We start from the raw sequence: 27440 nt of genomic DNA, 5'->3' as shown, positions 1-27440 counted from the left end.
ACATTTATCCTGTATAAATTATGTGGCATGAGATTTTCTGCTTTACAAGACAAATTCTTATATAAGTGTGGGCTTCATTATTGTTCATAGCTACGTGTCTTAGTATTTGGGCAGTGCTTAAGGGACTGTAAATTGATAAAATTGTTTCACATATGTATCTTGTAATTAGTATTATTTCAAATTCTTCAGACAGAAAATCCATTATCAGTTTATATTCTTTATATTTCATATTAAAATATTCCATTCCTTTTGAGACCCAGGAAGGTGAAGGAGAAAAAACATTATCATAAGTAAGATACAAGTTCTGTCTTTATCACTTTTTCATCAAATACCTTCCCAAATAATTCCAAATGCTGAAGGGATAAGGAAAGAAAATTTATATTCTAGGAAGTTTGTTACATGATGTATGTTAATACTTGCTCATTTTAAGGACATTTTAAATACTGGAATATTAGAAATAGTCACACCATGTAAAGTTTTGTTTTGGAGAGTAGGTAAAAATTTAACTTGATTCAAGATAATATATATTTAGTCAGATAATTGCTTCTTATATAATTTCAGATAAGGACATTCAGAGAGTTTTTTGCTACTTGCAATTCATTAATTAGTACCTAATTGTGGGTGAGGGATTTTTCTACCATTTCAAAATTTCCAAACTCTATGTGATTGATAGATAAATAACTGATGTAACAAGAGCATAACTAGACAGCTTTTTAAAACTGTACTAAATAATTATTGACTTCCCTCTTTTATTGAAAGTACTATCTTATAGGCACAATGTAGGTGTGTAATATAATGATTTTCTCTCCTTAAATTAAAGTTTTGTTTGGCATATTGGAGTGCTTTTATAAAAATACATAGAACTTATAATACTGTTTCTAGTGTAAGTTACTGCTTTGATAACAATAATATTTTTACGCTGCAGGAAATTTCCTTTGGTGTTTTGGATGCCACTGATGGACTCCTACCTGGTATTAAAGATTTACTAGAAAAGGTTTTTCTCCCTGCTATCCTCGAAACAAGTAATTGGGGTGATTTAGGTCAGTCCAAAGAGGATACAAAAGACAAGCAGAAATTTGTGGAAACAATTAAGAAATACATTTCATTTTTAGGAGGTAAGCATTGCATTTAGGAAACAAACTAGAGGAATTCTGCTTAAGGATTTCTATTTAAAGGCAGTAGTGCATAGATAAGGAACTTCTCACATTCTGCAAGAAAAAGTAAAATTATCCATTACTTGCATAATATATACATGGGTGGATTATTTTCTTAAGCAAATAGTGACACATTGCTTTTAAGGAATACCACCGCATTTAAAATCAGATATTTCTGCTTTATGTGAGTGCAGTAAATTGCTATTATATCAAAACGACACTGGCTGCAGATGTATATTTTCAAATTTAAATTGCTTTGACTGGTGGAAATTTATTTCAAAGTCTTAATTGGTTTGATATTTTAATTGCCTTTTTCTCAGGTGCTGCAGCATGCATTGAAGGAACAGTTGAGTTGAAAAAAATAGATCACATTAATTTTTCTGAACTCCAGAGCTTTGATAAAATAACTGCAGCTGCTGACAGTCATGACACAGTTAACCAGCTAGAGGAAGTACTTATGATATGGTATAAACAAATTGAACATGTAAGTTGCTTTTTTAACACATCAATTCAGCATGAATATGGATGAATATTTACAAATTATATGTGAGACTTGCCTGAAGTTTGCCAAAGGCTTCAGCTGCATCTCCACCCAAATTAAGAGAAGCGCTCTGCTTCTATGCACAAGGGAATTTAAGTAGATGGTCCTTATGCCTAGGAATTTACAGTCTAGTGAGAATAAGAGTTTCTGAGCACTTAATTCACAAATAGTAAGAAGAGAACAGAGAGTTGCAGGACTAATAACACTGATGAGGACCACGTATGCATATAGAGCATACCTAACTGTACGTTACCTGTTAAATTTCTGCTGTCACTTGTGGTGGGAAGTACTGCTCTTAGGAAGATTTTTGAGCAGGCCCAGCAGGGCGTATTTTATCCAGTGTAAGTTTTGCATTGTAAGGTCTCAGTTATCAAAGTCTGAGACTTCCATGAAAAAGAGAGAATCCTTTGTCAAAATATGAATCTGTGTAGGCAGGGACATACTCTACTTATAAGGCATACTATAGTTAGTGTGTTTAGTTTATAAGAATAGAAATGTTAAAGAGATGAAAAAAGAGCTGACTGCACATTTATTAGCATACAAATGGAAAAATTTATGACTTATATCTAATACTTTTATTAAACTAGTTCTTGAAGTTCTGGACAAGTGAAATTACATTTGGTGCATTTCAATCCACAGATTCTGGTTAAAGGCTTATCTATATACTCTGATATTCACCCAGGGTATGACAGCAATTTATATTAATTGCCTTATTTTCAGTTTAAAAATATGATTGAGTGCAATTCAGACTTAGAAAGCTTTTCCAAATGGGAACCATTTTCATGTGTCAGTAACTGCAAGCTTGTTCTTTTCTAAGTGAGTTTCCTCAAGAGCGTTTCCTCTCTATAATGACATGTCGATTTCCTGTAGTAAGCATTTGATTTTTTTTTTTCAATTGGATTGCAGGTTCTGACTGAGAGCAAACAGCTAAGGAGAGAAGCTAAGGATTCAGGTCCACTGATGGAACTGGAGAACTGGAAATACATGTCTGCTAAATTGAACTTTATTATTGAACAGATCAAAGGAAAAAACTGTAAAGCTGTTATCAATGTTCTGAAAGTTGCACACTCTAAAATACTAAAGGTAATAATTTTTTTCTTTTTTATGCTAGTTTTTTTTTAATAAAGGTTATTGTTTGTTTGTTTGTTTGTTTATTTTTATTTCATCTAAGAGAGATTTGCCAAGGAGAATTAGAAGAAGAAAATTTAGATGTGTTGCTGGTATGCTGAATGTATCAAGACAAAGAACAAGACATTTCAGGAATGCAGCCAAAAATGAACATAAAATGCATTATATGTGTAATAAATACAATAAGTTAACTTTTATTGCCTGTTTTGGCAACGCCTCTTAAAAATTCATTTACCAAAGTTTACTTCTGTCAAGTGAGTGCAAGTTAAAGAAACAGTTCACTATGTATGAAGTTTTTCACAGTACTCTTTTCCCACTAGTCATGGCAAGAATTAGATGGCAAAATCACAGATGCAGCAAATGAATCAAAGGATAATGTGAGATACCTAAGCACACTTGAAAAAGTTTGTCAGCCCCTTTATAGCACTGATGTTGTAAGTATGCCTTTCGCCATTCTTTATGCATAGTTTAGGTATTTACATAGAAATCCCAGAGCAGAATAAAGTTTTCCTTCCTTATATTTACTGAAAAGCATTTTTTTCTAATTTACTACTAGTAATTTAGTAATTTTTACTATTTTTTTTCTAAAAGCGTGTCAAGCTAAATGTTGAAGTGTTATTATATATTTCATCAAATATAGTGTTTTGAAATATGTATTTAGTAAATATGAAATATGTATTTAGTAAATAAGCATAAATACATACAATTTTCTAATAAGTCAGTCCTGCTGCTGGTATTATTTTTTAAAGCAATTAAACCAGCTACATATTTTATAATATGAAAATCTCCAAATATGTCTTCCCCTGAAAATGCCATATGTGTCTATGATCACATAACTGTAACCAAAGTACTAAAATTTCAGTTATATAGAAAATAATGAAACCTGATAAGGTCCTAAATAGGCAAAACTTTTTTTTAATATGGAATACAATATTATCTGCTTCTATTTGCAGAAGTACCTGCCAGTCAGAATTTAGACAATTGGTTCTCCGGGTACACCATTCAGTTGTAGTTCAAGATACTAGTTATTTGGTAAAATAACTATGAATTATTATAATAGGTGTATTGCAGAACAGAATGAAAGGAGTAAATACCTTAGAAAAATAGTGCTCGTTCTCATTTGGTTTTGAGTCCTTCATGTTTTGGTCCTATATGCCTCCAGCTCTCTGTCAGGAAGTGCTGCATTTCTTTTGAATCTCTGGCAGCTTAGGACCCTACTACAAAGTTGTAACAGAGGGCAAGCAAAAGGGCTTTGATATGACATAGAGCTCATATTACATGGAATAGTGTAAGAGGCAAGTATGATAAGCAGTGTCACTAAGCTGTTTATCTTCAGCTCTTAAAGGTGTCACTAGAGGGTGCCAGGTACCAGGCCCTAATGATGAACTGCTTTACATTAGTGGGTGCAAACCTGTTGAAAAGTTCATAATTTTACCAATACAGAATAGTTAATTAGAGTTCTTTGTTTAATCTGGAACAGCTTGGATACATGTGATTTTCTGTTTAATCATGTTCCTGAGATCAAGTTAATTTAGGTAGGATTTTCTATGATGTTCAGCTTAAAAGCAGTGATTTCCAAGCTTAATATATCCTGTTTTAAACAGATCTTCATTCTGTGCAGAGTTGCATTTAGTATCTGGTATGGACAACTCTTTTATATATTAGTGAATAAGGAATGGAATAAGGAATACATGTTGATTTATGATGATATTTGGTGCATGCAGTATCACACAGTGAACATTTGTGCTGAAGTAGGTTAATATATGAAAATTCAGACTGAGCATTTAACTTGAGGCTTTGAATCAGAGAAATTTCTACACAGTCCAGTATTCAGGGTTTTATTTTCTGTCAAGATTGGAAAAGAAAACCTATAGACTCAGAATCTCCTGATTCCATTTCACAGGTGGTGTTGGTAATGAACACTATGGACACGGATGGGTTTTTTTATACTATATAGCATTTATTTCACACTCTTGCTAAATTCAAATGCCTTCTATTCACACTATGAGTTTGAGTTTGCAACTCAAATTTAATTACAGGACCTTAGCTTCTCCATTGAGGGGTGACAGCCAAAATTACTTCCTTCATGTTCTGAATTGCAATTTTGACAAGTTCCTGATAATGTCAATGAATTATAATGTTTTGTCTTTTGTTTTGTTTAGTTTTGTTTTTTCCCCAGCAAAATACTTCGGAAGTGTTTGAGCTACTGAGTATTTGTAATACCACTGTATGATTTTAACAATGTGACCATTGATTTCACAAAATATGTGAAAATTTTAGGTGTTTGATAGGCTTGAAGGAATTAGGCATTTGTTAATGAAACTTACATTGTGACAATTATTTAATGAGTTTTCTGAAGTGTCTGAATGAAACATTTTATGTAAAGATTGTTATTACAATAAAAGTACATTAGCACCCTTACCTGAAGGAAAACAAAAGTATCCATCACAGAAAATTGCTGGCAGAAAAATACTTCCTATTGCACCAAAAAATGCAACCTTTACACTTTGAATCAGTGTTCAATTTTGTTCATCAAAATAGGATATTAAAATTATTTTATCTTGTAACATCTTTAATCTGATTTCTTAGCCAATGATCAAACTTAGCCATTTATTGTTCTTGTTAGTTGATATTTGAAATCTTATTGAGCATGGTTAGTCTTTTTTAATAAGAAAACTTTTGGTAAGCTGCCATGAAATTTTAAAGACTGATTCGTGTGGCTTAGGGAAATATGTAATTCAGAAGTTGTCAATAGAATGGAAATATAGTTGCTAAGAATAGGAAGTAATTTTTTTCTTGAAACTTTGCTTTGAGGTATTAATGACACAGGGAATACCATACTTGATAAAGGCTGTACAAATGATTCACCGTGTTTCAAAATATTACAATACTTCTGAGAGAATTACATCATTACTTATAAAGGTAAGTATATTAAACAAAATAGTAATTACAAAAATTGTGTGACTTTTCAGAAGAAAAAAATTGTTTAAAACAGTAGAGCATTAAAAATGTAAAAAGAGTTTTAAAATGGTAGTAAATAGTGGGGTTCTGTAAGGGAAAGGAAAAGAACTCTATTGATCACGAGAGGATTAAACTTGGATTGCAGATTTCTCTTTTGAAAGGAGCTTTGTTTATTCTTGGTTCATCAGTGTTAATTTTTTTTATTCTTAATTAATCTTCTGATCTGAATTAATCTCATCAGTTGTTTCCCAAGTCACAGAATCTGCAAAGGCTCTTTTTCTCTCAGCCTGGATGACCTAATGGCAGATGGCCATCAATCTGACAAGGCTGTTCCTCCAAAAAGTGAGAAAGATAAAAGGTTCCTGTTTTCTGAAGCAAGTCATTCTTGAAAAGTTAATTGAATTTCAGATCATAAACTTTCCCTCCTTAAAGAGAAAATTGAGACTGGCTGTGCATTTATACCAATGTCTTTTGCAGAATCCAGATATCCACTGCATGCAAAGATGGTTTGTACAATGATTTTCTAGCAAAGAAATCCTTCCTAACTAAGCCACACACCTGCAGTAAGAATTCAGGGGAAATTCACAGTGGACCCTCATTACACAGACACACGGTTTTTGTTTCTTTACACCACAGAGTTGAGCATAAAATTTTGTTACATTTCAATTTGAACTAGGATATTAAGAAGTATATGCTCTTTTGAATCTGTATCTATTCATCGCTGTGGCTGTTTTCTATATATCACATTAGGTATATATTACCTATCATAAAATGGGTCTTTGTACATTTGTATATTGACTCTTGCTACTGTCTATTATTTAATGGTTTAAGGGAGTGAGTATTTTATTACAGAGGCTAATAGCAAACTGGTTACATGAAGCTATGCTTGAAATAGCAAGGAAAAAAATCTGTATTTTAATCCAGTAGTTTAAGGTCCCTATTTACTGTTTGTTTCCACTTAATGATCATCAGCAGTGACGCTGGAGGTCCTATCTCCAACTTCATCAGTAATTTTCTTAAAGTTTGAAGCTGCCTTTGGTATGGCAGTTTCCAGTCTTTTTTCAATTAGGAGTACTTAAGGCCTGCTTTACAGTAGCCTCATGTCAGTGTTGCCTTTTTCCCAACCCAGAAATGAAACTTGAGATAATTTTAGTAAGGGGGTAGTATAAAAGAGGATCTTTAATGAAGGCCTTCAGAGGCAGTTATGGAAAAATGGCCGTGAAAGCCTACCCCTACAAGGATGAGTACACATTTATAGCTTTAGGAAATTAGCATAATTGATAAAAATCACCAATTAGGAGTACAAGTGGTGCAATTTTCCTCCAGGTCAAGCCCCTTCTCTGGAGCCCCCCCTTCCGCACTAGTTGTGCTTTGTCCATGAGAATGCATCTTGAAGAGTTGTTCTTGGCTTTGGCTCCCAGGTAGAACCAAGATAGCACTGGGGCCTTCTACCTCTCAGGGCTTGAAGCTCTGGAATTTGTTTTGTCTTTCTGCTTAGGGAAAGGCCATGGAAAAGTACTGGGAAAACTAGCTACTAACAAATATATGTGCAAAGAATACAGAGAACATATAAAAGAAAAAAGGCAAAACCCAAACAACACCATCAGGAGAATTGTTTTGAATTGTTCATATTATTTAATAGACAAAAAAATTGTCTACCTGTAGCTGTTCTCTGTGGTATGTCTTCTGTATCTGCACATACTCCTCTCTCTCCTTCTGTCATGACTAAATTTGGATTTTTGTGGTTGAGAAGTAGAAGAATGGTTGAGAAGTAGAAGAATGTTTTCTCCTTTTTATAGCCACAGGAAATCAAGTTAAAGCCATACTACTAGGATAAAAAATTCTCTAAGAGCAGTCCTTAAATAAGTGCTGCAAGTGTAAAGACAACAATGTAAGTGAAGAATAGCTGGAACTCACTAAGTTCTTTTTGTTCTTGAATTTTGATTGATGGCATTCTGTGTATTGCTGCAATTATAGGACTTACAAATATGTCCTGGGACTTACATATACTTCTGGGAGTGTTCTCAGAGTTTTTATAGGGTGTTTGTTGTATATATTGCATATGTTTTTTAGCCACTTTCCACAAGTGAAATTTATTCCAAATTTGATTGATAGTATTGACATATGTATATGAGAATTTTATTAGATTTTGTGAAACAGGAAAATTTACTGTTAAGCTTAAAATTACTGTTAAACTTTTTTCATTTGTCTGTCCTAGGTTACAAACCAAATGGTCTCAACATGTAAAGCATACATTACAGATGCTGGCTTGAATCGACTCTGGGATCAGGAGACACCAGTAGTCACTGGAAAAATCAATGTTTGTATTTTGGCATGATATTATTTACATGTCAAACCTATTGATTATCTGTTGATATTGTAAGGAAGTCCATATCAATATGTATCAAGTGCTTCATACCTCTTGGATTTTTTTATTTCATGATGTTTTGAAAGTTTTCCCAAGTTTTCCCATTTATAGCAATGCCCATGGACTCATAGCTTCATCTTTATCAGTGTGGTCTGTCACCGACCTTGGAATTGGCATCTTTGCTTTATGTGTAACCAAGGAATTAATATTTCACATTTTTCCATCTTGAGGAAGAGGGGCTATGGAGGAGGGTATAGCTCTGATATGGTACCATCTTCCTCTACCCTGGAAAATCTGGTGTTTGAATAGACCCTGAGTTTGTTACAGTAGTTCCTTTCCATACAAGATTTCCTTGGCATACCATGAAAAGTCAGTGCTAAGATAGTCTTCCTCTTCTTCATCTGATGGTGACCTATTAAGAACAAATTAAGCAAACGCAATATGCCATGGCAAAATATGTGCAGCTGTGGGAGTACTGGTTGCCAAGTTTACTTCATTTCCACCTTCTCCTTTTCTGCACCTCAGTTACTGAGTTCCACTCTTCCCCAAAAGGCATAGAATACAGAGGAAGAATCACTTCCCTAGTCCTGCTGACCACACTATTGCTTATAGAGGTCAGGATGCCCCTGGCCTTCTTGGCCATGTGAGCACACTGCTGGCTCATGTTCAGTCTGCCATCAACCTGTACCCCCGGGTCCCTTTCTGCCTGGCCACTGTCCAGCCACTCTGTCCCCAGCCTGTAGTGCTGCAGGCGGTTATTGTGGCCAAATGCAGGGCACAGCACTTGGTCTTGTTAAACACCAAATTGCTGGATTCAGCCCATTTATCCAGCCTGTCCAGATCCCTCTGCAGAGCCTTCCTACTCTCCAGCAGATCTACATGGACACCCACATTTGCAAAATGGCTGATGGTGGACTCAGTCCCCTTATCCAGATCATCAGTGAAGATATTAAACAAGACTGGGCCCAGCACTGATCCCTGGGGACACCAGGGTGGCTGCCAGCTGGATGCAACACCATTCACCACCACTCTCTGGTTCACTGTGCTCTACTACTGCATGTTCCTTCATATGTTGCGAACACTTTCTTCAGATACTGAAAGAAAACCACTGTGTTTAAGTTGTTGTTGCCTCTTGACTGAAACCAGATTAAGTGATAACTAATGGCTTTGGAATGTCAATAGGTTTGAGTACTCTAGTCCCTCACTCATAAGCATAGAATAATGAATATAGTTTTTTTTTTCCTTCTCCTGTTAGGACTGCATATATCTGTTGAGAGAATATCAGAAATGCTTCCATGAAGCTAGGCAAGAGACTTCTAAAAATCTAGGAGAAAAGGCATTGGAAGTATCAGAAGTGTACATTTTTGGAAAATCTGAAGCTTTTTGTAGGAGATTAGAAAAAGTGAGTATATTGGGTGCTATTGTTATTTGCAAAGAAGAGTCTCTCCAAAGAACAGTTTACAAAGTGGATGCTTGCCAACATACATTCTCTTAATCATCCTTTAAAGGAGTCCGTAACTCTCTATTGAGAGAATTTAGGCACTTCCACAGAGTAAGTCATCCCAATGATTGATGCTATTACCTCACAATTGCCTTCTCAACTTGCCAATTTATCTCTTTTAGTGTGGGGAGAAATAACCTGATCTAGATTCAGATCATTATTTTAAGAGGTTTAAAATTATGTGAGAAGTAACACACTTTTTTTTTTTTTAATTACTTTAAAAACTCATGTTTACTGCCAAGCAGAATTCTTCAGATGATTCTGCTGCTTGGTGTCATCTTAACATTTAGCTTGGTTATGCAGTGAAGGGGTTTTAAACGAACAATCTTGAGTGGAAAAGGTAATAGGTGCTTCTTGGTACAGATTAAGGTCAGACAACGGATAAGATGATAATCATCACAAGGTAGGAATTCTGTAAGTCTTTAATGTACTTTTTTATCACTCAATATACATACTAATCTGTAGGGTTGTGGTTTTTTATTCTTTGATATATCTTTTTGTCATAAGTATGCCATGTTTTAACTCCTTTTCCATATTATCCTATTGGATCTAGCAGTAAAACATAAAAAAACCCTCTTTATCCTTAAGAAAAACAATTATTATTTTACTTTGTGTTGAGTTGTGGTGACAACTGATGTTTAAAACTGAATTAACCATGCTTCAAGTATTGAAGATACTTGTCTCAGAAACAACACATTTGTGCATGCAGTAGCTAGAAGAGTGGCTGTTGAATATTTTATTTTGCTCAGGTTTTAGTTTATAGAGGAAATAACAAAGAATTCATTATGAGTATGAATATAACATCTTTATTTCAGATCATGGAAATGATAGCCATAGAACAGAATTTTAATGCACTGACTCAGTGTGCAATTGAAGGTATAGATCTTATGGCAGTAAAATTCAAAAATATCTACCACATTTTTCAAAAGAAACCATATGACACCCTTGATCCACATGTAACAGAATTTGATGTGGATTTTGTGAAATTCATGACAGAAGTTGAACGTTTAGAGGTGAGTAATATTTTTACTTATTATAACTTACGTGGGAAAGAATTTATGGAACTGATTGTCAATGGGATGTTGGATTGTGAACAGTCTACATTGTTCTTCTAAACAGCATGGAGTTTGTTTGTCTGGAGGGAGATTTTTTCCATTCCTTCTCCTTCTTTCAAAGGAAGGTGTAAAACATATCAAACAGTGCTTAAGGATGATTTTCATTCTGTGGCTAAAATGACAAAAATTGTGATACCTGAGAGAATGATCTATGTGAAAGTCATTTATTAGCCTGAAGAAATGTGGTCAAATTTTAGGCAGAATAAATTTGCAACTAATTTGTTTATTTCATAGAATTGTATGACATTTTAGAGATTGTTTGACTGAAACTGGCTATTTAATAATTATATTAAGCATGGCCTTATGAAGGCTGCTATTTTGTGCTGTAAATGATTAAGTAACAATTTCAAATGATACTATGTTAAGAAAGTATCATCAAAATACTATTTTCTGACCTGAAAACCCACACTGAGTTATGTATTCTTTAGACACAGCTACAGAATTTTATGCGCACCTGTTTTCGGAAAATTTTGTCTTCACAGAATTCACTTCAGTTACTTCAAAGGTATTGGCAACTATGTTTTAAAATATTTTAAAGTAACTTGAAATTACTGATTACCACAATTGAAACAGCCCAGCAAATTTTAAAACAAACAGCCTAATTGAGAATTTTTCATTTAATTTTCATCATTTTCACTGATATTCTGAACTACATAATCATGATAAAATATATGTTTTATCTTTCTTATGGGAATCAATATATTCTTTTTCTTAATTTCATTAGAATATTGTTATGCACAAGAAGATACTAAAGGAAAAGCCTAAAACATACTAAGCAACAACTACCAAAGTACCCACCAGAACAGAAATTTTCAACTTGTTTAAACTTCCTCAAAGAAAAAAGTTTTCCAGGATCAAAATAATTTCCTAGATTTTTGCTCATTTCATTTTATGTAATGTTCATATACCCCAAAATAAGTTAAAACAGTTATTATTTTAGAAATGTCATTTTGGGTCATTTTTGTCAATTTTTAATACAGGTTTCAAAGTCTGAATATGCCATGCCTTCAAGAAGAAACAGCACATACAATTAGTTGTATTCTTCAACATTATGTAGCAGAACTCGAAGCTACTAAAAAGGTATTTAATTTCTTTCCAGTAAGTTGTAAACATCATGTTAAAATAGGAGCAAACATTTTAATATGATTATTTTTTATTTTTTCTGCCTCTTTCGCTAATTTACTCCCAATTCTTAATTTATCCTACTTCTGTTTTCCTGTTACAGAAAACAGGCCTAAGTGAGTGGGCAGCACAATATGGACAACTGCTCTTGTAGGCAAATTTGTCATCACAATTTTACTTTATAAACCAAAATATTTTCTGTTATTCCTTCATAAATTAAATTTAAAGAAGTGTGTTCTTTGCTGGCTGTGTACATTTCTTGCTTGTACCTTTTGGATTTTTTTATTAAATGAGGTTTTTGCAGTTAATTTGCAATAATAAGTAGTTATTATCAGTTGCTGTGGCAGCATAAAATACATGTAAAATATAGGTGAATGGCATTTATGTTTTTCATGATTTTTCATGATTTTTGTAGTGCACCCTGACTGAAGTATAATGAGAATTAAGTTTTGGCAACTGCTCATATCACTTTACTGTAAACTATTACTTTGTCCATAAAATAAACATCTGCAACAGACCTAGATGTCTAAACTCCCTTTCTACTAAAGAAAGAAAGAAAGAATTACTCTAGAGTGAGTTAATCTGATCAATTTTATATAATGTCCTGAAGATTTAAATAATTCCCTCCAAATAACCATTTTTCTTCAATGAATATAAAGGGAATCTGGAAAGCTGGATTGTTGAAAAAGATTTTTTGAGATGTTTACATTTCGTAAAATCAATGATAGAAGTTTGCACTTCACTAATGATAGAAGGAGCCAATATCTATAAACTCTGCAGTTATTAGAAAATTTTTCCTCCACACAGTGACTTAGAACTGTAGCCTAGCAAGGCTGTGCTGAACCACTCTTTACAAAACCACTCTTTCCTTTCCCTATCTATACACTGTGTAAAACAATCCCTGAACCCCTAATTACTGGCTTAACTAAATGAACAGATTTTTAGCAGCACTGCTTGCTTAAAAATCATGTAGCCACCCTTAGCTGTATTTTCCCAGACAAAAAAAATGATAGGTACATTTACTGAGAGGGTTTCATCCAGGTAAGTTCCTCTTAAGGTCATTGTGAAGCTGCTTGGATTTCTTTGGCTGGGGCCACCAGAGACAAGGTAGGGCTAAGACGTTCTAGTTAGTGAATAATTGTGTCATCACAGCCTGAGTTCACGTGCCTAAAGTTGGGTGGCTCCAAATACTCCTTTTTTCTGTCAAAGAACACGTCTTGATTCTGCTGACTAGTTTTAACTATTTATTTGATATTACTAAATTGCCTTTTATCTTTGTCAAGCAAGTTATTTCTAATAAAATGTTGCTCTTACTGCAATGCTGGTTCTAAAGTGATTGAATACTTTGTCATTGCAAATTTCATACAGTATAAATTTAGGCCTTGTTTTGTTTTAATGCAGCCATTCGCTGAGCAGGGGACATTCTTTTTTCATCTTGGGCACAGATAAAAGCATGGGCTGTGTATCCAGGACTATCTACATGCATTTTAGTTAGGAGTTAGTAGAAAAGTGCATATCATAGAATGCTAAATTATTGTGATTTGGAAGGGACCCACAAGAATCATTAAGTTCAAATCCTGAAATATTATCTAATAGTCAGATATGTGTGTCTGAAGAACAGTGTTGATGTTTCCATTCAGGAAAAAACTCCCCAGTTAACTGTCTAGCTTGGGCATCTCCCAAGGCCGGTTCCAAGCAAAGGAGGAACAAGAGTTCTCCTAACACCACTTCCTTAAACAGCTTGTTTTCACAGCAGATGGCTTCAAAGTCAGGTGTCAGACTTGATCCTGAGTACTGGCTGCTCTGCCCCAGGGTTCACAGTGCCTTTTGGTGCACTCAGGTCTCTGTCATAAGTGAGCACAGCTGAGAAACAGCGCGAGATAATGGAGACAGGAGAGGTACCAGTGTCGATGTGTGTGCATTTTGAAGGGTAGCAAATCAGGGAAGAAATACATTTTTCTCTCCATGAGTTGTGTGACTCCATGCAAATTTAATCTGTTTGGGAGGAGGAAGAAATTGTGCTACCAGAGAAAAAAGTTTAGCATTTCAATAGATTTTTAAAAATACATCTGTTTAATGATATTGTTCTTGCTATAGCTTTACCAAACCCAGAAAGACGACCCTCCTCTTGCTCGAAACATGCCACCTATTGCAGGAAAGATACTGTGGGTGAGACAGCTATTCAGAAGGGTAAATGAACCAATCAGCTATTTCCATGTAAGTGGATGTGCTTAAAAATTAGGTGTTTTGTGTAACTGTGAACTGTCTTCTGTAGGGTAATCATAAAATTTCTGGTTATGATTGCATCACTTGTTATATGCTAAGGAACCTTTTTCTTTGTATGTTTATACTGCTCTGCAGTAAGCCTTATGGATCCAAGATGTAGTGTTGGAATAGAACAGACTGGACTATTTCAGTTGAAAATAACTTGGAAGAATTCTTGAAATGTTTGAGTGATTTTCCTACAAAGCATCTAGGGTCTTATGCCAAGTTAACTTCTATGTGAGAGAGGTTTTCACTTTCCTGTTTCCCTCGGATGTGAATAGTGATAATCTAAATCTGTTCCAAGGAAAACAGACATAAATACTGATTAATCCTCCCAAACTGATTAAAAACTTTTACAATAAATTTTCACTTATTCAATTTTGAGTAGAACTGAGTATCCATTTCACTGTGAATTGCAGGTATCTATGACAGTATATTAAGTAATTGCTCTTACTGATGTTAAATATTTAGTATTTATTCCTTACGAGTTCTTACTCACTTTATTGCTCTGTAAATTTGAATCATTAATATTTGATACAGTTTTTAAGACCTCTGTCAGTATAATTCATAGTATTAACCGACACTATGTATAGACAATACTTAAATTGAGAAAAACCCAAGTGGTATCGGTGGTTTTGGAAATAGTTTTAATTTGAATGTGCTGTGTTTTAACAGAAACATTCAGATATCTTGGCAAGTCCAGAAGGTAAAGCAGTTGTTCAATCGTACAACAAACTTGCATATGTATTGGTGGAGTTTGAGGTAGTCTATCATAATGCATGGATGAAGGAAATGTCACAATTACAATATAGTAAGTGAATATGAACTTGTTCTTTAAATTGTTATTGAATAGTAAGTTAACATAAATCAAATCAGATTTTTTTTAAAGCTTCATTTACCCTTAACATGTGTAAGTTAATCGTGATCCAGTTATCAGACTCAGTAATACAATCTCAGTGCTTTACTGACCTTGATGCTGGGTTTTGATGCAGAGGATTGCAGGTTTGGTACACTGTTTGACTGTACAGATGACTGTAAACATTAGTGACACAAATTTTGGTATTTAAATTCTCTATGTGTACTATTTAATAATTCTTTCTGGGTTTTTCTTTTTCCAGTATAATAACTCATAAGGTTGTATTGCCCCAGTCCCTCTAAGGACAAATATATTATTATTAAACACCTAGAAATGTTTGATAGTCAAGCATTGTGTTTCCTCGTACTTAGAGAACTAATTTAATGATTTTTTAACTTGGGCTGAGAAAAATTATGACACAAATAAGACTGGATCTGAGGCTTGTTTAGATTATGAAGAGAAAGGCAGAAAGTTAATATGATGGAAGTGGATTGTGTATTTTCTTTAACTGAAAACAATATGAAGCTATTTCACAAGTAACTCTACATACTTAATCACTATATTTCAACATTAGAAATATGGATTTCATAATAATTTATATAATTTAAACAATTGTTTGCTTTTGAAACTGATACTAGAATGTCTTTACAGTCTTACAATCCACGATATTTGTGCGTCATCCTACAACTGAGAAGTTCCTGGTTAATTTTGATCCCCAGATTCTAGAGATTGTGCGAGAGACAAAATGTATGATAAAGTTGGGTCTGGAAGTACCAGAGCAAGCATTCAAACTTGCAATAATAGAAGATAAATTGAAGTCAAACAAGTTGAAGTTAGAGGTAAACTTGAAAAGTATCGTGATTGCTGTTTAAAAAAATTAAAAAGATAGTGTGTTTAAACATGTAATTTTTTATCTATAGCTAATGATTAAAGCTGGGTAAGAGGAAGTTTAAGGTAAATTTGCAGAATGCACAGGTGAACATAGAAAATCGCATTTGAAAACTCCCTGTTAAGTCCTGTGTGGGCTGGTAGATACTTAAATATAAGAATATACACTTCATATACCCAATGGCACACTAAGTATACTTTGGTCATGAATAATTTAAGCTATACAAATAGTTTTCACAGTGAGAAAAACAGTAAAATGCAGGGTTTTAGAGTTTTTGACAAGAAACATTGGAGTTAGTCTGGTTTGGAATTGTGAAGAATTTTGAAGAATTTTGCAGGTTACCTGCAAGAGAAGTTACATTTGTTATACCTATTGTAGTCTCCGCTATGGTGTTGTTTCAAGAGCCTGTATCTTGGGGAGCCTGTGTCTTGTGCATCATACAAGACTTCTCTGTATGTGTGTGCGTATCGGCATAAGAGAAGAGGATATTTTAAAACTGACTTAAGCATCTAAAGGATATGATACTCGATATTAAGAGGATATTGCAAAGATTAAGACGTCTTCAGTTCTAGAGAAAGTTCATTCTTTTTCTGGCTTTGTGCCTTAAGAAAGTGTTACAAAAAGGTGGCTTTCATTTTTCCTTCTATAGCATAATACAAATTCATTACATCCAGAAATTATGTTCATAGGTATGTAATGTCTGTGCAAAATTCTAAATTTGTTTTCAAATACCGAATTGTGCAGTTTTCAATATCTTTTTTCAGATGATTTGATTGTATGACAAATTGTTTTCTTGAGTAAAGAAATGCTTTAAATATTCTGTTTGATTCTATCCTTTCTAACAATCAACAGGGTGTTATTGAAGCTTATGAAGATTTGTGTAAAGGAACACAAAATGTGTTTGTAAATCTGCTGACACCAAAAATGCAAAGGGTTAGTATTGCTGCATGCACTTCAGTATACCTCATAAGATTTTAAAATACCTTAATAATAATTTATAATTCTGAAATATTTAGATGGATCTGTATGTTGTGATCTTAATGGATTTTTCTGAGACCTTTAAGACTAAAAATTTGGTTTTTTGATCCTTCATACAGTTCTCAAATAATGTGCTTTACGGTCAAATAATCTTAGTGCCTATGAGATAGAAGACCAGTAGAACAAAAAATATGGTCTTTGAGGTCTATCTATCTCCACAAATCTCTGGCTTAAACATGGAAATTTGCTCAGAAGGAATTATTAGCTTTTTTAATTGAGTCTCTTCAGTGGTATAGAATGCTACACTATGATGTTTTATGCTACACTAAAAGTACAGTTTTATTGGAGATGCAGGATGTCTATCCCACAAGCAATTTTGTTTTGTCAGACATTTACAAGTGTACGTATGTGAATGTTTGAAGTAACCCTCCCCATTTTGTTTGTAAGCAGTCACACTGAAAGGTTGCAGAGTTTGTGTAAGTTTGTATAACTACAAAGTTGGACAGAAGTTTGAGAAACTAAAAACCTGAGGCTCTAGTATGCACTACCCTCCCCTTCCTTTATATTGCATAAATTTCTTTGACCTTTTTTAGTGGAAACTTGTAACCTCCCTTGCACAACACTCTGTTTTATAAGCAATGTTAGTAAATATAATAATAGAACTTGTTTTAATTGTTTTCTCTTGTGGTTTTGGTTTTTTTTTTTTAATCTATTAAATTATATCTTTATGCTTAGATGGAAGCTGTGTTGAGGCAAGGACTTACCATGTTGACTTGGTCATCTGTCACATTGGAAACTTTCTTTAAAGAAGCTGATCAAATTCTGCATATATATAGACAGCTTTTGAGAAGGGTAAACATTTGCTCACTATATAAATAAAACCAATACCTTACAGAAATTATTTCTAGGATGCTATATTTCATAGTCAAACATAATCTGTACTTATTTTTGTACCATACCTACAAATTTTATTGCTTTTTAAATTAGGTTGCTTTTCTTGGAGTAGGGATACACTCAATGATTCTCTCCTATTATTGCCATCATATATTTGACTTTTCCTTCTGTCCTTAAAATAGAATCTATTTCCACTTCTTGTCTTCAGATTCTGTGGCTTTCACTCTGATTTTCAGAGTCAATGCCTGTCTTTGAGTGCTTGTCCATGACTGCAGCTGCATAAAAGATACTTCCATGTAAGAACTGTTGAGTGGAGAACTTTGGAGCATTAATTCTGTCCATAGCAGGCATGTTGTGAAACTCTTTGTGCAGCCCATAAAATAATGAATGAGATTATGCTCTTTTCTCACAGTTCTTGGCATGCTGCTCTGTGCTCTTTTACTCTCTTGGTATTCATCACATAATTTCTGAATTTATTTGATTCCATATTTAATATCTACATGAGTAATCTGGATGATGGGATCAAGTCTGCCCTGACAAAGTTTGCTGATGACACCAAGCTAAATGGGAAAGTAGAAAGACACCCGACAGGAAGACCTGAATAGGCACGAAAAGTGGACTAGTAAGAACCTTACAAAGTCCAACAAGGACAAATGTAAGGTCTTGCACCTAGGCAAACATCATCCCGGAGTGCAACATAGGCTGAGATCTACCTGACCTGGGCATCCTTGTGGATAACAAGTTCAGTGTGAGTGAACAGTGTGCTGCTCCAGCAAAGAAAGTCAGCAGGATGTTGGGTTGCATTAATAAGCAGTGATAACAAATCACCATCCTCCTCCACTTGGTGCTGGTGAGGCCAAACCTGGAAATGTATTCAGTTTTGGTCCCTGCAATACAGAAGACATTTGGAGAGGATTCAGAGAAGGGCCATAACAATGATCAAAGGACTGGGAGGCCTGACAAATGACGAAAAGTTGAGAGAAATGTTTTTTTTCAATCTTGAGTAAAGAAGGCTTAGAGGAGACCTTATCATCATGGTGTAATATTTGACGATTGGCTGCAAAGAAGATGGAGACTCCCTTTTTACAATAATTTATGTGGAAAAGATGGGGGGTAATGGGTATAAGTTACTTGTGGAGAATTATCAATATGACAGAAGAGGAAAATTTTTTGCAGTGAGAACAGTCAGCCACTGAAATAATCTCCCACTGAAAGTTGTGCATTCCCCAGTGCCAGACAATTTTGAGACTCAGCTGGACAGGGTGCTGGACTGTCTTGTCTAAGCTGTGCTTTTGCCAAGAAAAGTTGGACCACATGATCCTTGAAGTCTTCTTTCAATTTGGTATACTATGATTCTATGATTTATCATGCTTGAGGACCAGTATTGTCTTGCTTTTTTCTCAAGACTTTAGCTTGACAGTCAGATTGCTCTTCTGGCTTGATGATTAAACTGTGTGACTATTATCTTTTCTATGAATATTTTAAATTGTGTTTCCTTTGTGGTAGGAGATTGTTAGTTACTAGTCACTGTATCTAGTTCTTTTTATGTATGTTAGAAAATCATAATTATGAGTAATGCTCTGTTTGCCACTGAAACCCAAAGCTGGAAAAAGATTGTCTTTGTCAGAAATGAACAGTTTTGTAAGCCTGAGTATATCTAAAATAACCATGTTTTTATGTAAATTTAGGTTGTATGTGGTTTTTTTTACTTCTCCCTCCAATTTCAATTAAAAAAAGTTAACCTTGGTTAGACTCTTGATTTCTGTGAATGGGGTATTATTGTCAAACAGGAAAAAAAGTGATGTGCAATGGAAGCATGAGGTATATTGTGAAAAACAAGATGGAATATCACAAATGCAGACTACTTCAGATAATAGACTAAAAGATGGACAGAAGTCACTTTTATTTGGATTCTTCCATGGCAAAAAACAATTCAGTGTAGTTAACTGTATACTAATAATGCTGCAATTGAGGATCAAAACCCGAGCAAAAACGGTGTTGACTAAAAGAAGGAGAAGGACTGAAGATGAACCCATAAGCAATTTACAGTAGACCCCCCCCCCCACTTGCCTTGCTGCTAAACTTGTGGTCAGTAAGATCATGAACAAATATCCAATTATATTGGTGTAGCTTGTTCTATTACTCTGTTTTATTTAATCTAGAGGCAGTGTACCTTGCATGACAGGAATGATCCAGAGTCTGACTTTTTGTTACTGCCTGTCTGCCTAAAACTGCAGTTAAACCAGCCAGGATTCTTTGGAAGTCTAGCAATTGTAAATAACCCTTAAGTTACCATAACTCTTGTTATTATTCTCTTGGAGAATTTTCTACTCTGTAACATTCTTGCATTTATTTTTCTGCAATACATTTTTTACCTGTTAGAGCACTCTAAAATGGAAGACATTATTCTTTAAAGATAAATGTATGGTATTAATGTGGTTTTCTCTTTTTAGGTAAATGTTATAACTGACGTGCGGATTGGTACAATATTAAAAGAAATATCAAGAACTTCTTTAGTTAGCTTACCAGTGGATGGTGCTATCAAAATTGAGGATCTGTTGACTGACAATGAGGTGTGTGCCACTTTATATCTTTCAACTTGAATTTTAGGGCATGTTAGAAAAAATGCCTTAGTAAATGAAAATAAAACTATAAAATTCTCTATGTGGAAATACAGAACTTCATTTGTAATTAAATTATTTTGGTTAAAATAATTTATATGAAGATATATTGGTTCTTTGGTATTTGAGATACTTCAGCTGTAGTATGTCATAGATAATCTTATTTGAGTGCTTTGTATTTAGATGAGATTTCTTGTGTATGAAGGACCTCAGAGATATATAGCCGTTCTTCCTCCCTATTTTTTCCAAATTGTTGTTTTTATGGAAAAGGCAAAAATACTTTCAGATTTTCAAATATACTTTTTGGAAAGTTTTCTTAGTACAAAATAGGCTAAAAAATGTATTAATTATCAAATCAGTACAAGTAAATAAAATTCTTAAGGACAGTTGAAACAGTGTTTGGGTAATTTCAGATTCAGAGTGTGACTACTCTTCAATATTCAGGATTTTTTTAAGCACCTAAAAGTACCATTGCATTTTAAAAACTGGGCTTTTTTAGGCATTAAAAGTATAGTGATAATATAGCAGAAGTTTTTATAAATGTACAAGTATATTTTAATAAGTATATATGTTTCATTGAAATGGTTTTGGTCTGATTAATACAATATTCAGGGAAATGTTTTGAATCCCCATCAAGAGAAACAGAAATAAGATAATCAGTGTTAACTATGACAATGTATTGATATTTTTATTTAACAGGAATATACTAAAGAATGTTCTGAGTTATTTAACGTCAAAAGCATGCGCATTGAAGATGCTGTTCAAGATCTAATAGAGATATTTGAAAAGCATTATGAATTTCCATCTCTTAGGCCCTCAGAATTACAAGGTAGTTAAAATTGCTTATTTAAATAAAAAGTTCTGTGGACTTTAGCTAGTTTTTATCAAAACTGATATGTTTTAGCTAATTTGCTGAACAAATTTTCATCCCACTAAAATTTCATCTGTGTTACAGCTCTGCCTTCTTTAACCACTGTTAAACTAAACCACTAACTCATGAAGTACGGAGATAACTCAGTTGTGGGGTTTCTAGAGTTAAAAGCTATCCTTCTGTTTAGATTAGCAAAGTATTTGCTCTAGAGGAAGAACATTTGAGTTCCATTTCTATCAGTCACTCATCATAACTCTCCCATGTCACATCTCACCACCTGTAAATGAAATCCAGTGCTCCTCTCTTCTCAGCTCTGTCAGCTATTTGGTACTGTCCCTCTGTTTTTAACTTTCCTGCAGCAGTACAATGATGTGCTTTTTTGGCTGGTCATTTTAAATTAGTATAGTCAAAGGATGGCACTTGAATGACACTTCTTTGGGGTGTCTTACAAAGATTTTTGAAGATCCCGTATTGTTACAAGAGAAATAGTTTATATTTGGAGGAAAAAAAATGTTTTCAGGAAAATTTTATTTTGAGGCTTAATCAGTAATGGAGCTCTTTTCTTTCATGGGATTTTTTCCTTCTGGGTTCAGGTTTCTCCAGCTGTAGAGGCATAGGCAGGGTCAGTACTACAGGTGGTTCAGTAGGATGCAAGCAGAAAAAGAGGACACAAAAATACTTCTCTGTCCTTTGTTAAATTGTTTATGATTATTTTGATTTTTTGGTCATTTTCACGGATATATTAATGTCTGCCTATCCATCTTTAGTAACAGATTGGTAGTGCACTGTGTTTGCTAAGCTAAGGCTTATAGGCTGGTCTCTAAACCACATTCCTGGTGTGAAAAAGTGTCATGAAATAAAACCAATTTTTGGTGATCCAGGTATTACTAAACAAAAGTCAATATTTGTTTTGCCTCTAATGAGGGGAAAGCATGCTTTAAAGCAGAATATTTATATAATAACAACTTTCTTTTTTCTTAATTTACAGGAAAAGACAAACGTATAGCATTTGAAGGTAAAGTAAAGGAGAAAGGAAAAACTCCTGCGGAAGGATCTCAAAGTGAAGATAGCAAGAGCGGTGATAAAGAAGAAGAGTTTAAAAAGGTGTTTTGTGAAAACAAGGAAATTATTTTTAGGCTAATTGGATTAGTAAACATATCTTGAGTTTTGGTAGCTCCATATCTATGTTACAGAAAGACATCACATGGAGAGTATCAAATGTAATGTACAAATGATGAAATAGCTTACCTAAAAAGTACATTTGAGATGGATTTTAGTTTTCACAAGTATATCACCTTTATTAAACAAATCCTTGACACAAGTGGTAAGTGTAAAAATTGGAGACAATAATGTGCCTAAGCCATAACACGGACTTTACTTCTTGAGTAGACAGGATTTTTCATCATTCTCTTCCAAGTTCATCAGCAAAGCTAGTCTTTGTACTTTTCCCATGAAGAATGCAGTTTCTTCAAGTTCAGCAGAGAAGGAATGTAGAAGTAAAGAACAAGGATTCTCAAGCTTGGAAGTACAAATACAATAATGCTACAATGTTGCAATTTTAAAAAATGGTGATAATTTCATGTTGCTGTATTTTCATATTCTTGATCCAGTTGCATTTTATTGTATTTGTCTCTTATTCAAAAATGGGTACATGTGCACCAATATTCTTGAATAATATTGGTTTCGTTTTGTGGCTTGGTTTTCTATTTGTTCTTTTTTAATATGGAGAGCTTTTCTGAAGGAGCGTATTTCAAACAGATTTCAGTATTCTGTATCTGAATAAGACAAGTTGTTTCTTCACATACTGTATTCTCTTTTCCATGCAGCTTTTACTTATTTACTTACTTACAACCCCCCAGCTTCTCACTTTGTGCCTTTCGTGTAGCTTACAGCTTAAATTCCTTCTGACAAAATCTATTAGGTTTGACTTAAGACTATTTTGCAATAATTTTCAGGTTCCTATGTGAACATGATGCTAAATAATGTATGGTTTATTTATTACAGAACTGTAAAGACTTACTTGCCTATTTCAGTCGCCGGCTGCTAGTCAGTCTCCAGAAATCAACCCGACTGTCTTTGGATCGTATTAAAAGAAGAATGAGTGTTCCAATGTAAGTTGCAAATGAAGGATTCCCTGAATAGTATGCACTCTTTATGAATTCTTCATGATAATGGCAAGATCCATACAAAATCACTCTCCTATATTCAGGATGATTTCTGTCGATTCTTCTCTGTTCGAACAGGCATAGAGTTCAGAGACAGAATTGTTTCAGTATAATATATTGTACTTTGAAAAGCCTACTTAGAATTCTTTTAAGAGAATTTAGTTCAAGCAAGTGAAGATTATGATGTTTTGTCATTAATGTTTGTTAAAGTCTGAACTGCTTTTTTTTCCTAAGGACATTTTTCATAAAATATGTATTGAAATCCTTATCAAAGTCAATAGGAATTATTTGGTTGTTTCCTTCATATTTGTCTACTGTATCATATTGTTGAATTCTCCCTTATTTGGTTAATATATCATACCACAGCATTTAAAATTTTACTTTGGTCTATGTTTTTAGGTTTTAATTTCAGTTTTGAGTAGGTTAACATCATGTTTTTATAATTTTGCATTAGCTTGTCATCTTTGAAACTTTTTTTCCATTCTGTTGAATACTTACCTAAAATGTACTGGGACAACTTTTGCTCTTGATAGGTTGTTGCAGTTAATGATAAATGAGATCTTCTTATGCCCTATTCAAACCACTGGCAGAGTTCCATCATTCTGAACCTGAGAGTTTAAAATCCAGAATCAGAAAATACTCTGGAGAAAAAATTCTGAAAGCAATGGCTGGATCCAAGTTAGCCTTTGTCAGAATGGTGGAGCTCTAGCTGTTTTCTTTATCCTTTAAACAAGAAACTTCTGTAAGTTTTCGAAATAGTACATAATTTCATTTGAAAATTCTCCATGAAGCTTTGGTCAGAAAACGTAGCTCAAAATTACATTTCTCAGATAAACTGAGGAGGTTTTGTGGTAAAGTGTTTATGATATGTGTCAAAATCATTTTACAGCAAATCTGAGAACGTCACTCCTTTTCTAAAAGCAGAAGTACACCTTGAGATTCCAAATCTGGTAAGTTTTATTTTATATTGGTATGGTAAGATACATTGTCTTAGAGTTATCTCTGCATTTGCCCAAGTGCAGGTGTGGGCACACTTTCACTGAACCAGCATCTTCTTCAAAGGAGAGCAGTTGCTCATATCTTTCAGTGGGCTAAGAGCACTGATGAAATGTGCTTGCAGTCCCAATGCTCTGTCTCAGTAGTGCTTGCAGAACCTTGCTTTTTAACCTTCTGTGGTTTAGCAATTACATTGCAATCCATTCATCTATGTTCTTTGCAGAATGATTGCAGTTCTCCTCATGTGTAGTAGTTGTATTACTACTATTACATGGAATAGGTTCTACATCTTGCTTTATTCTTATTCTTATTCTTATTCTTATTCTTATTCTTATTCTTATTCTTATTCTTATTCTTATTCTTATTCTTATTCTTATTCTTATTCTTATTCTTATTCTTACTCTTATTCTTATTCTTATTCTTATGTAATCTAAATCTTTTTGTTGAATTTCAATAATGAACATTATCTTTGCTCAGTTTGGCTTTAGTAACCTAAATGGGAAGTTAGATGACCAGACTGAGGAACACTGAACAAAAATAGAAGATTCAAAACCAGCAAAAGGTGTCGTGGATTTCTATGTACAGGGAAAAAAAGGCAGCTCAATTGCAAAGAAGTAAAGCATTAGTTTGTTTTCCTTTTGTAGAAAGGAAACTATGTGTCAGCAATATGTATTTTTTATTTTATGAGAGAAGGTTACAAAATTTCTCAAATATCTTAGGAAGATTGATGGGTTTATATTGAAATTACAGTGCAAAAACGTTCTGCTCTTAGGTGATATTCCTTTGACATTGAACTGGTGTTCCTATCACCATTCTGTTATACATTCACATTGTGTGTGTGTACACATGATATGTAATTTCTGTCAAAGTGTAGAAGGCTTACCTTGTTGATATTTGTAGAAACATAAAGCACCAAGCTCTACCCACTGCAAAGGAAGTACATCTGTCTTTCCAGTCCTCAAATGCTTGGCTGATCCAGGGCAGTAATCAAGTAATTCTGGGAAAAATACCACTTTGCTAATTAGCACTTTGCTAATTCTAAACTCTAATAAGAGTTTGCAAGAGCCTTGCTTTTATGTATGTGGCTGATCATACATATGGCCTGAGAAGGGCGGGAAGTGGTGGTTGCACGTTAGCATGCAATTTCTAATGCTTTGTTATTCTAGAGTGTGAAAAACAAGGTTTGTAATGTATTCACATACATTATATAGAAGTCATTATAAAAATGATGCTTAAAATGTTGCAGGAGTTTTTTTAATAGCTGTAAAAAAAGCCAGTAAATCTATCTGCTTATATACTTGGTTGACTTTTCACCCACAGTATGAGTGCATAATTAGATGGCAGGTCATCACAGTATGTTTCATCTCTTGAGAAGCAATTCTGAGCCAGACAACCTGCTGAAGTTGTATTTTCCAGCTTCTCTTCTGGGGTAAACTCTGCAATTCACTATGGGTGGAGTAAAACTGAGGTCTCAAAAATGACAATTAGTTGCATTTATTTCAACAATTTTTCAACTGTTTCAAATAGGTAATAGTTCCCAGTTTAGATGATATACAGCATGCCATCAATCGCATGATTCATTTAACACTGGAAGTAAATCGAGGAGTTGCTCAGTGGGGACAGAGGCATTTGCAAAAATCTATTTTAAAAACGGAACCAGGCATGCAGCAAGCAGCATCTGCAGGCTTTGGACCACAAGGAAAAAAAGGCAAAAAAGGGGAAAGTAAGTTGTTTGTTTAGGTTTTGTTTTACTTTTAATTTTACTTCTTGGTTTAATAACTATGCCATATATAAATATTTGCAAATAAGCTCACTTTTCGTCAGAGAAGCCTACTGTGAATTATTTTACATTGATTTTGGGGGGTTTATTTTGATTTAATTAGCTGTATTTTTCAGAAATAGCTTTTCAGGCTTACATAAGTATTACAACTCCAAAAAACAGTAAGCAAAAAATTTTTAAAAATTCCTAGATTCTGAATATTTTAGTTAAGGCAAAGTAAGCTGTTGATCAATCTTTTTCCATCCTTATTGTGGAATGTAGCCATAATGATATAGCTGAAACCATAAGCCATGATTTTATACTAAATCTCATTGAAATATTGAGATACCGCAAGAGACAGATTTCAGGAAATATTTTAATTGTTGGATGTATTCCTAGATTGGATTAAAAACGCTTCAAATGTTCTTTCACGTGAATGAAAAATATTTGACTAGAGACAGATCTACGTCCATTTTAGTCAAATACTTTATTTCTTAGTATTATTTCCAAGTGTCTCTCCATACATTTTGCAAGTCACCATAAAAGCCTAAATATGTTTTTACGTATTTACATTTTACATGTCGGTTTTTCTTAGCTGTTTGACCCAGTGATATGCAATCCAGTTATATCTTTGTTATCATTCCTTCAAAAATCTGTAACATCTTGGAAAGTTTTTCTTTCTGATAGTCCAGAGCTGTTACTTTATTCTTCTACTGATGTATCTTGTATGATTCTCACCTCTTTTAATGGGCTTCAAGCAGGGTGGCAGGAACCAATCTTTGTCAGATACTCAGAGTCTTTTCCTCTGCTGTGTCAAAATACAGCATCAGCAAATGACCATTTTCATCACCTTTAACTAGACACCAGCAACACCTGGGGGCATATGTTAATATTGTAGCAATGAGATTATGGAGTAAACTCATAAGGATGGATGAATCTGAGACTGTTTCCAGTAAGCAGACCCCAGAAAAGGCCTTCAGAGTAAAAGAGAACTTGGAGCTGCCTCAAATTCCCCTCATTAAACAATATATACTGTGGGAAGGGTGGATTTTTCTTTTTTGTTCACTGAAATCTGCTTCAAAATGCTCAGGGATTGTTATGAAAGAAGGAGCTCATCAGATCTGAAGAGTATCAGTTTCTATATTGACTGTGATTTTCTCAGCAATTAATCAAAGAGTTCAAGAAGTTTACACAGCTTTAAGCAGTATATACATTAAAACTTTAATTTCAAAAATTTAAAAAAATTATTAAATAAT

The 27440-nt window shown here is 34.0% G+C and overlaps 1 protein-coding gene across 1 annotated transcript in view; it reads left to right on the top strand.

The window, feature by feature from the left end:
- DNAH8 (dynein axonemal heavy chain 8) overlaps positions 1–27440 on the top strand; it is a 116403-nt gene that overhangs the window by 6466 nt on the left and 82497 nt on the right. Inside the window, exons 6-26 of the mRNA XM_054514304.1 lie at positions 926–1115; positions 1475–1638; positions 2602–2778; positions 3144–3257; positions 5638–5745; positions 8003–8104; positions 9408–9554; positions 10469–10666; positions 11197–11273; positions 11749–11848; positions 13988–14107; positions 14831–14966; positions 15663–15850; positions 16753–16833; positions 17614–17730; positions 20226–20345; positions 21093–21222; positions 22259–22368; positions 23269–23375; positions 24319–24379; positions 25953–26148. Of these exons, the coding sequence (XP_054370279.1) occupies positions 926–1115; positions 1475–1638; positions 2602–2778; positions 3144–3257; positions 5638–5745; positions 8003–8104; positions 9408–9554; positions 10469–10666; positions 11197–11273; positions 11749–11848; positions 13988–14107; positions 14831–14966; positions 15663–15850; positions 16753–16833; positions 17614–17730; positions 20226–20345; positions 21093–21222; positions 22259–22368; positions 23269–23375; positions 24319–24379; positions 25953–26148 (2743 nt within the window). The remainder of the gene's footprint in view (positions 1–925; positions 1116–1474; positions 1639–2601; positions 2779–3143; positions 3258–5637; positions 5746–8002; positions 8105–9407; positions 9555–10468; positions 10667–11196; positions 11274–11748; positions 11849–13987; positions 14108–14830; positions 14967–15662; positions 15851–16752; positions 16834–17613; positions 17731–20225; positions 20346–21092; positions 21223–22258; positions 22369–23268; positions 23376–24318; positions 24380–25952; positions 26149–27440) is intronic.

The sequence above is a fragment of the Molothrus ater genome, chromosome 3 (assembly GCF_012460135.2).
Source record: "Molothrus ater isolate BHLD 08-10-18 breed brown headed cowbird chromosome 3, BPBGC_Mater_1.1, whole genome shotgun sequence".
NCBI lineage: Eukaryota > Metazoa > Chordata > Aves > Passeriformes > Icteridae > Molothrus > Molothrus ater.
Note: the sequence above shows the minus strand (reverse complement) of the source record. Positions and strands in the feature narration are given on the sequence as shown.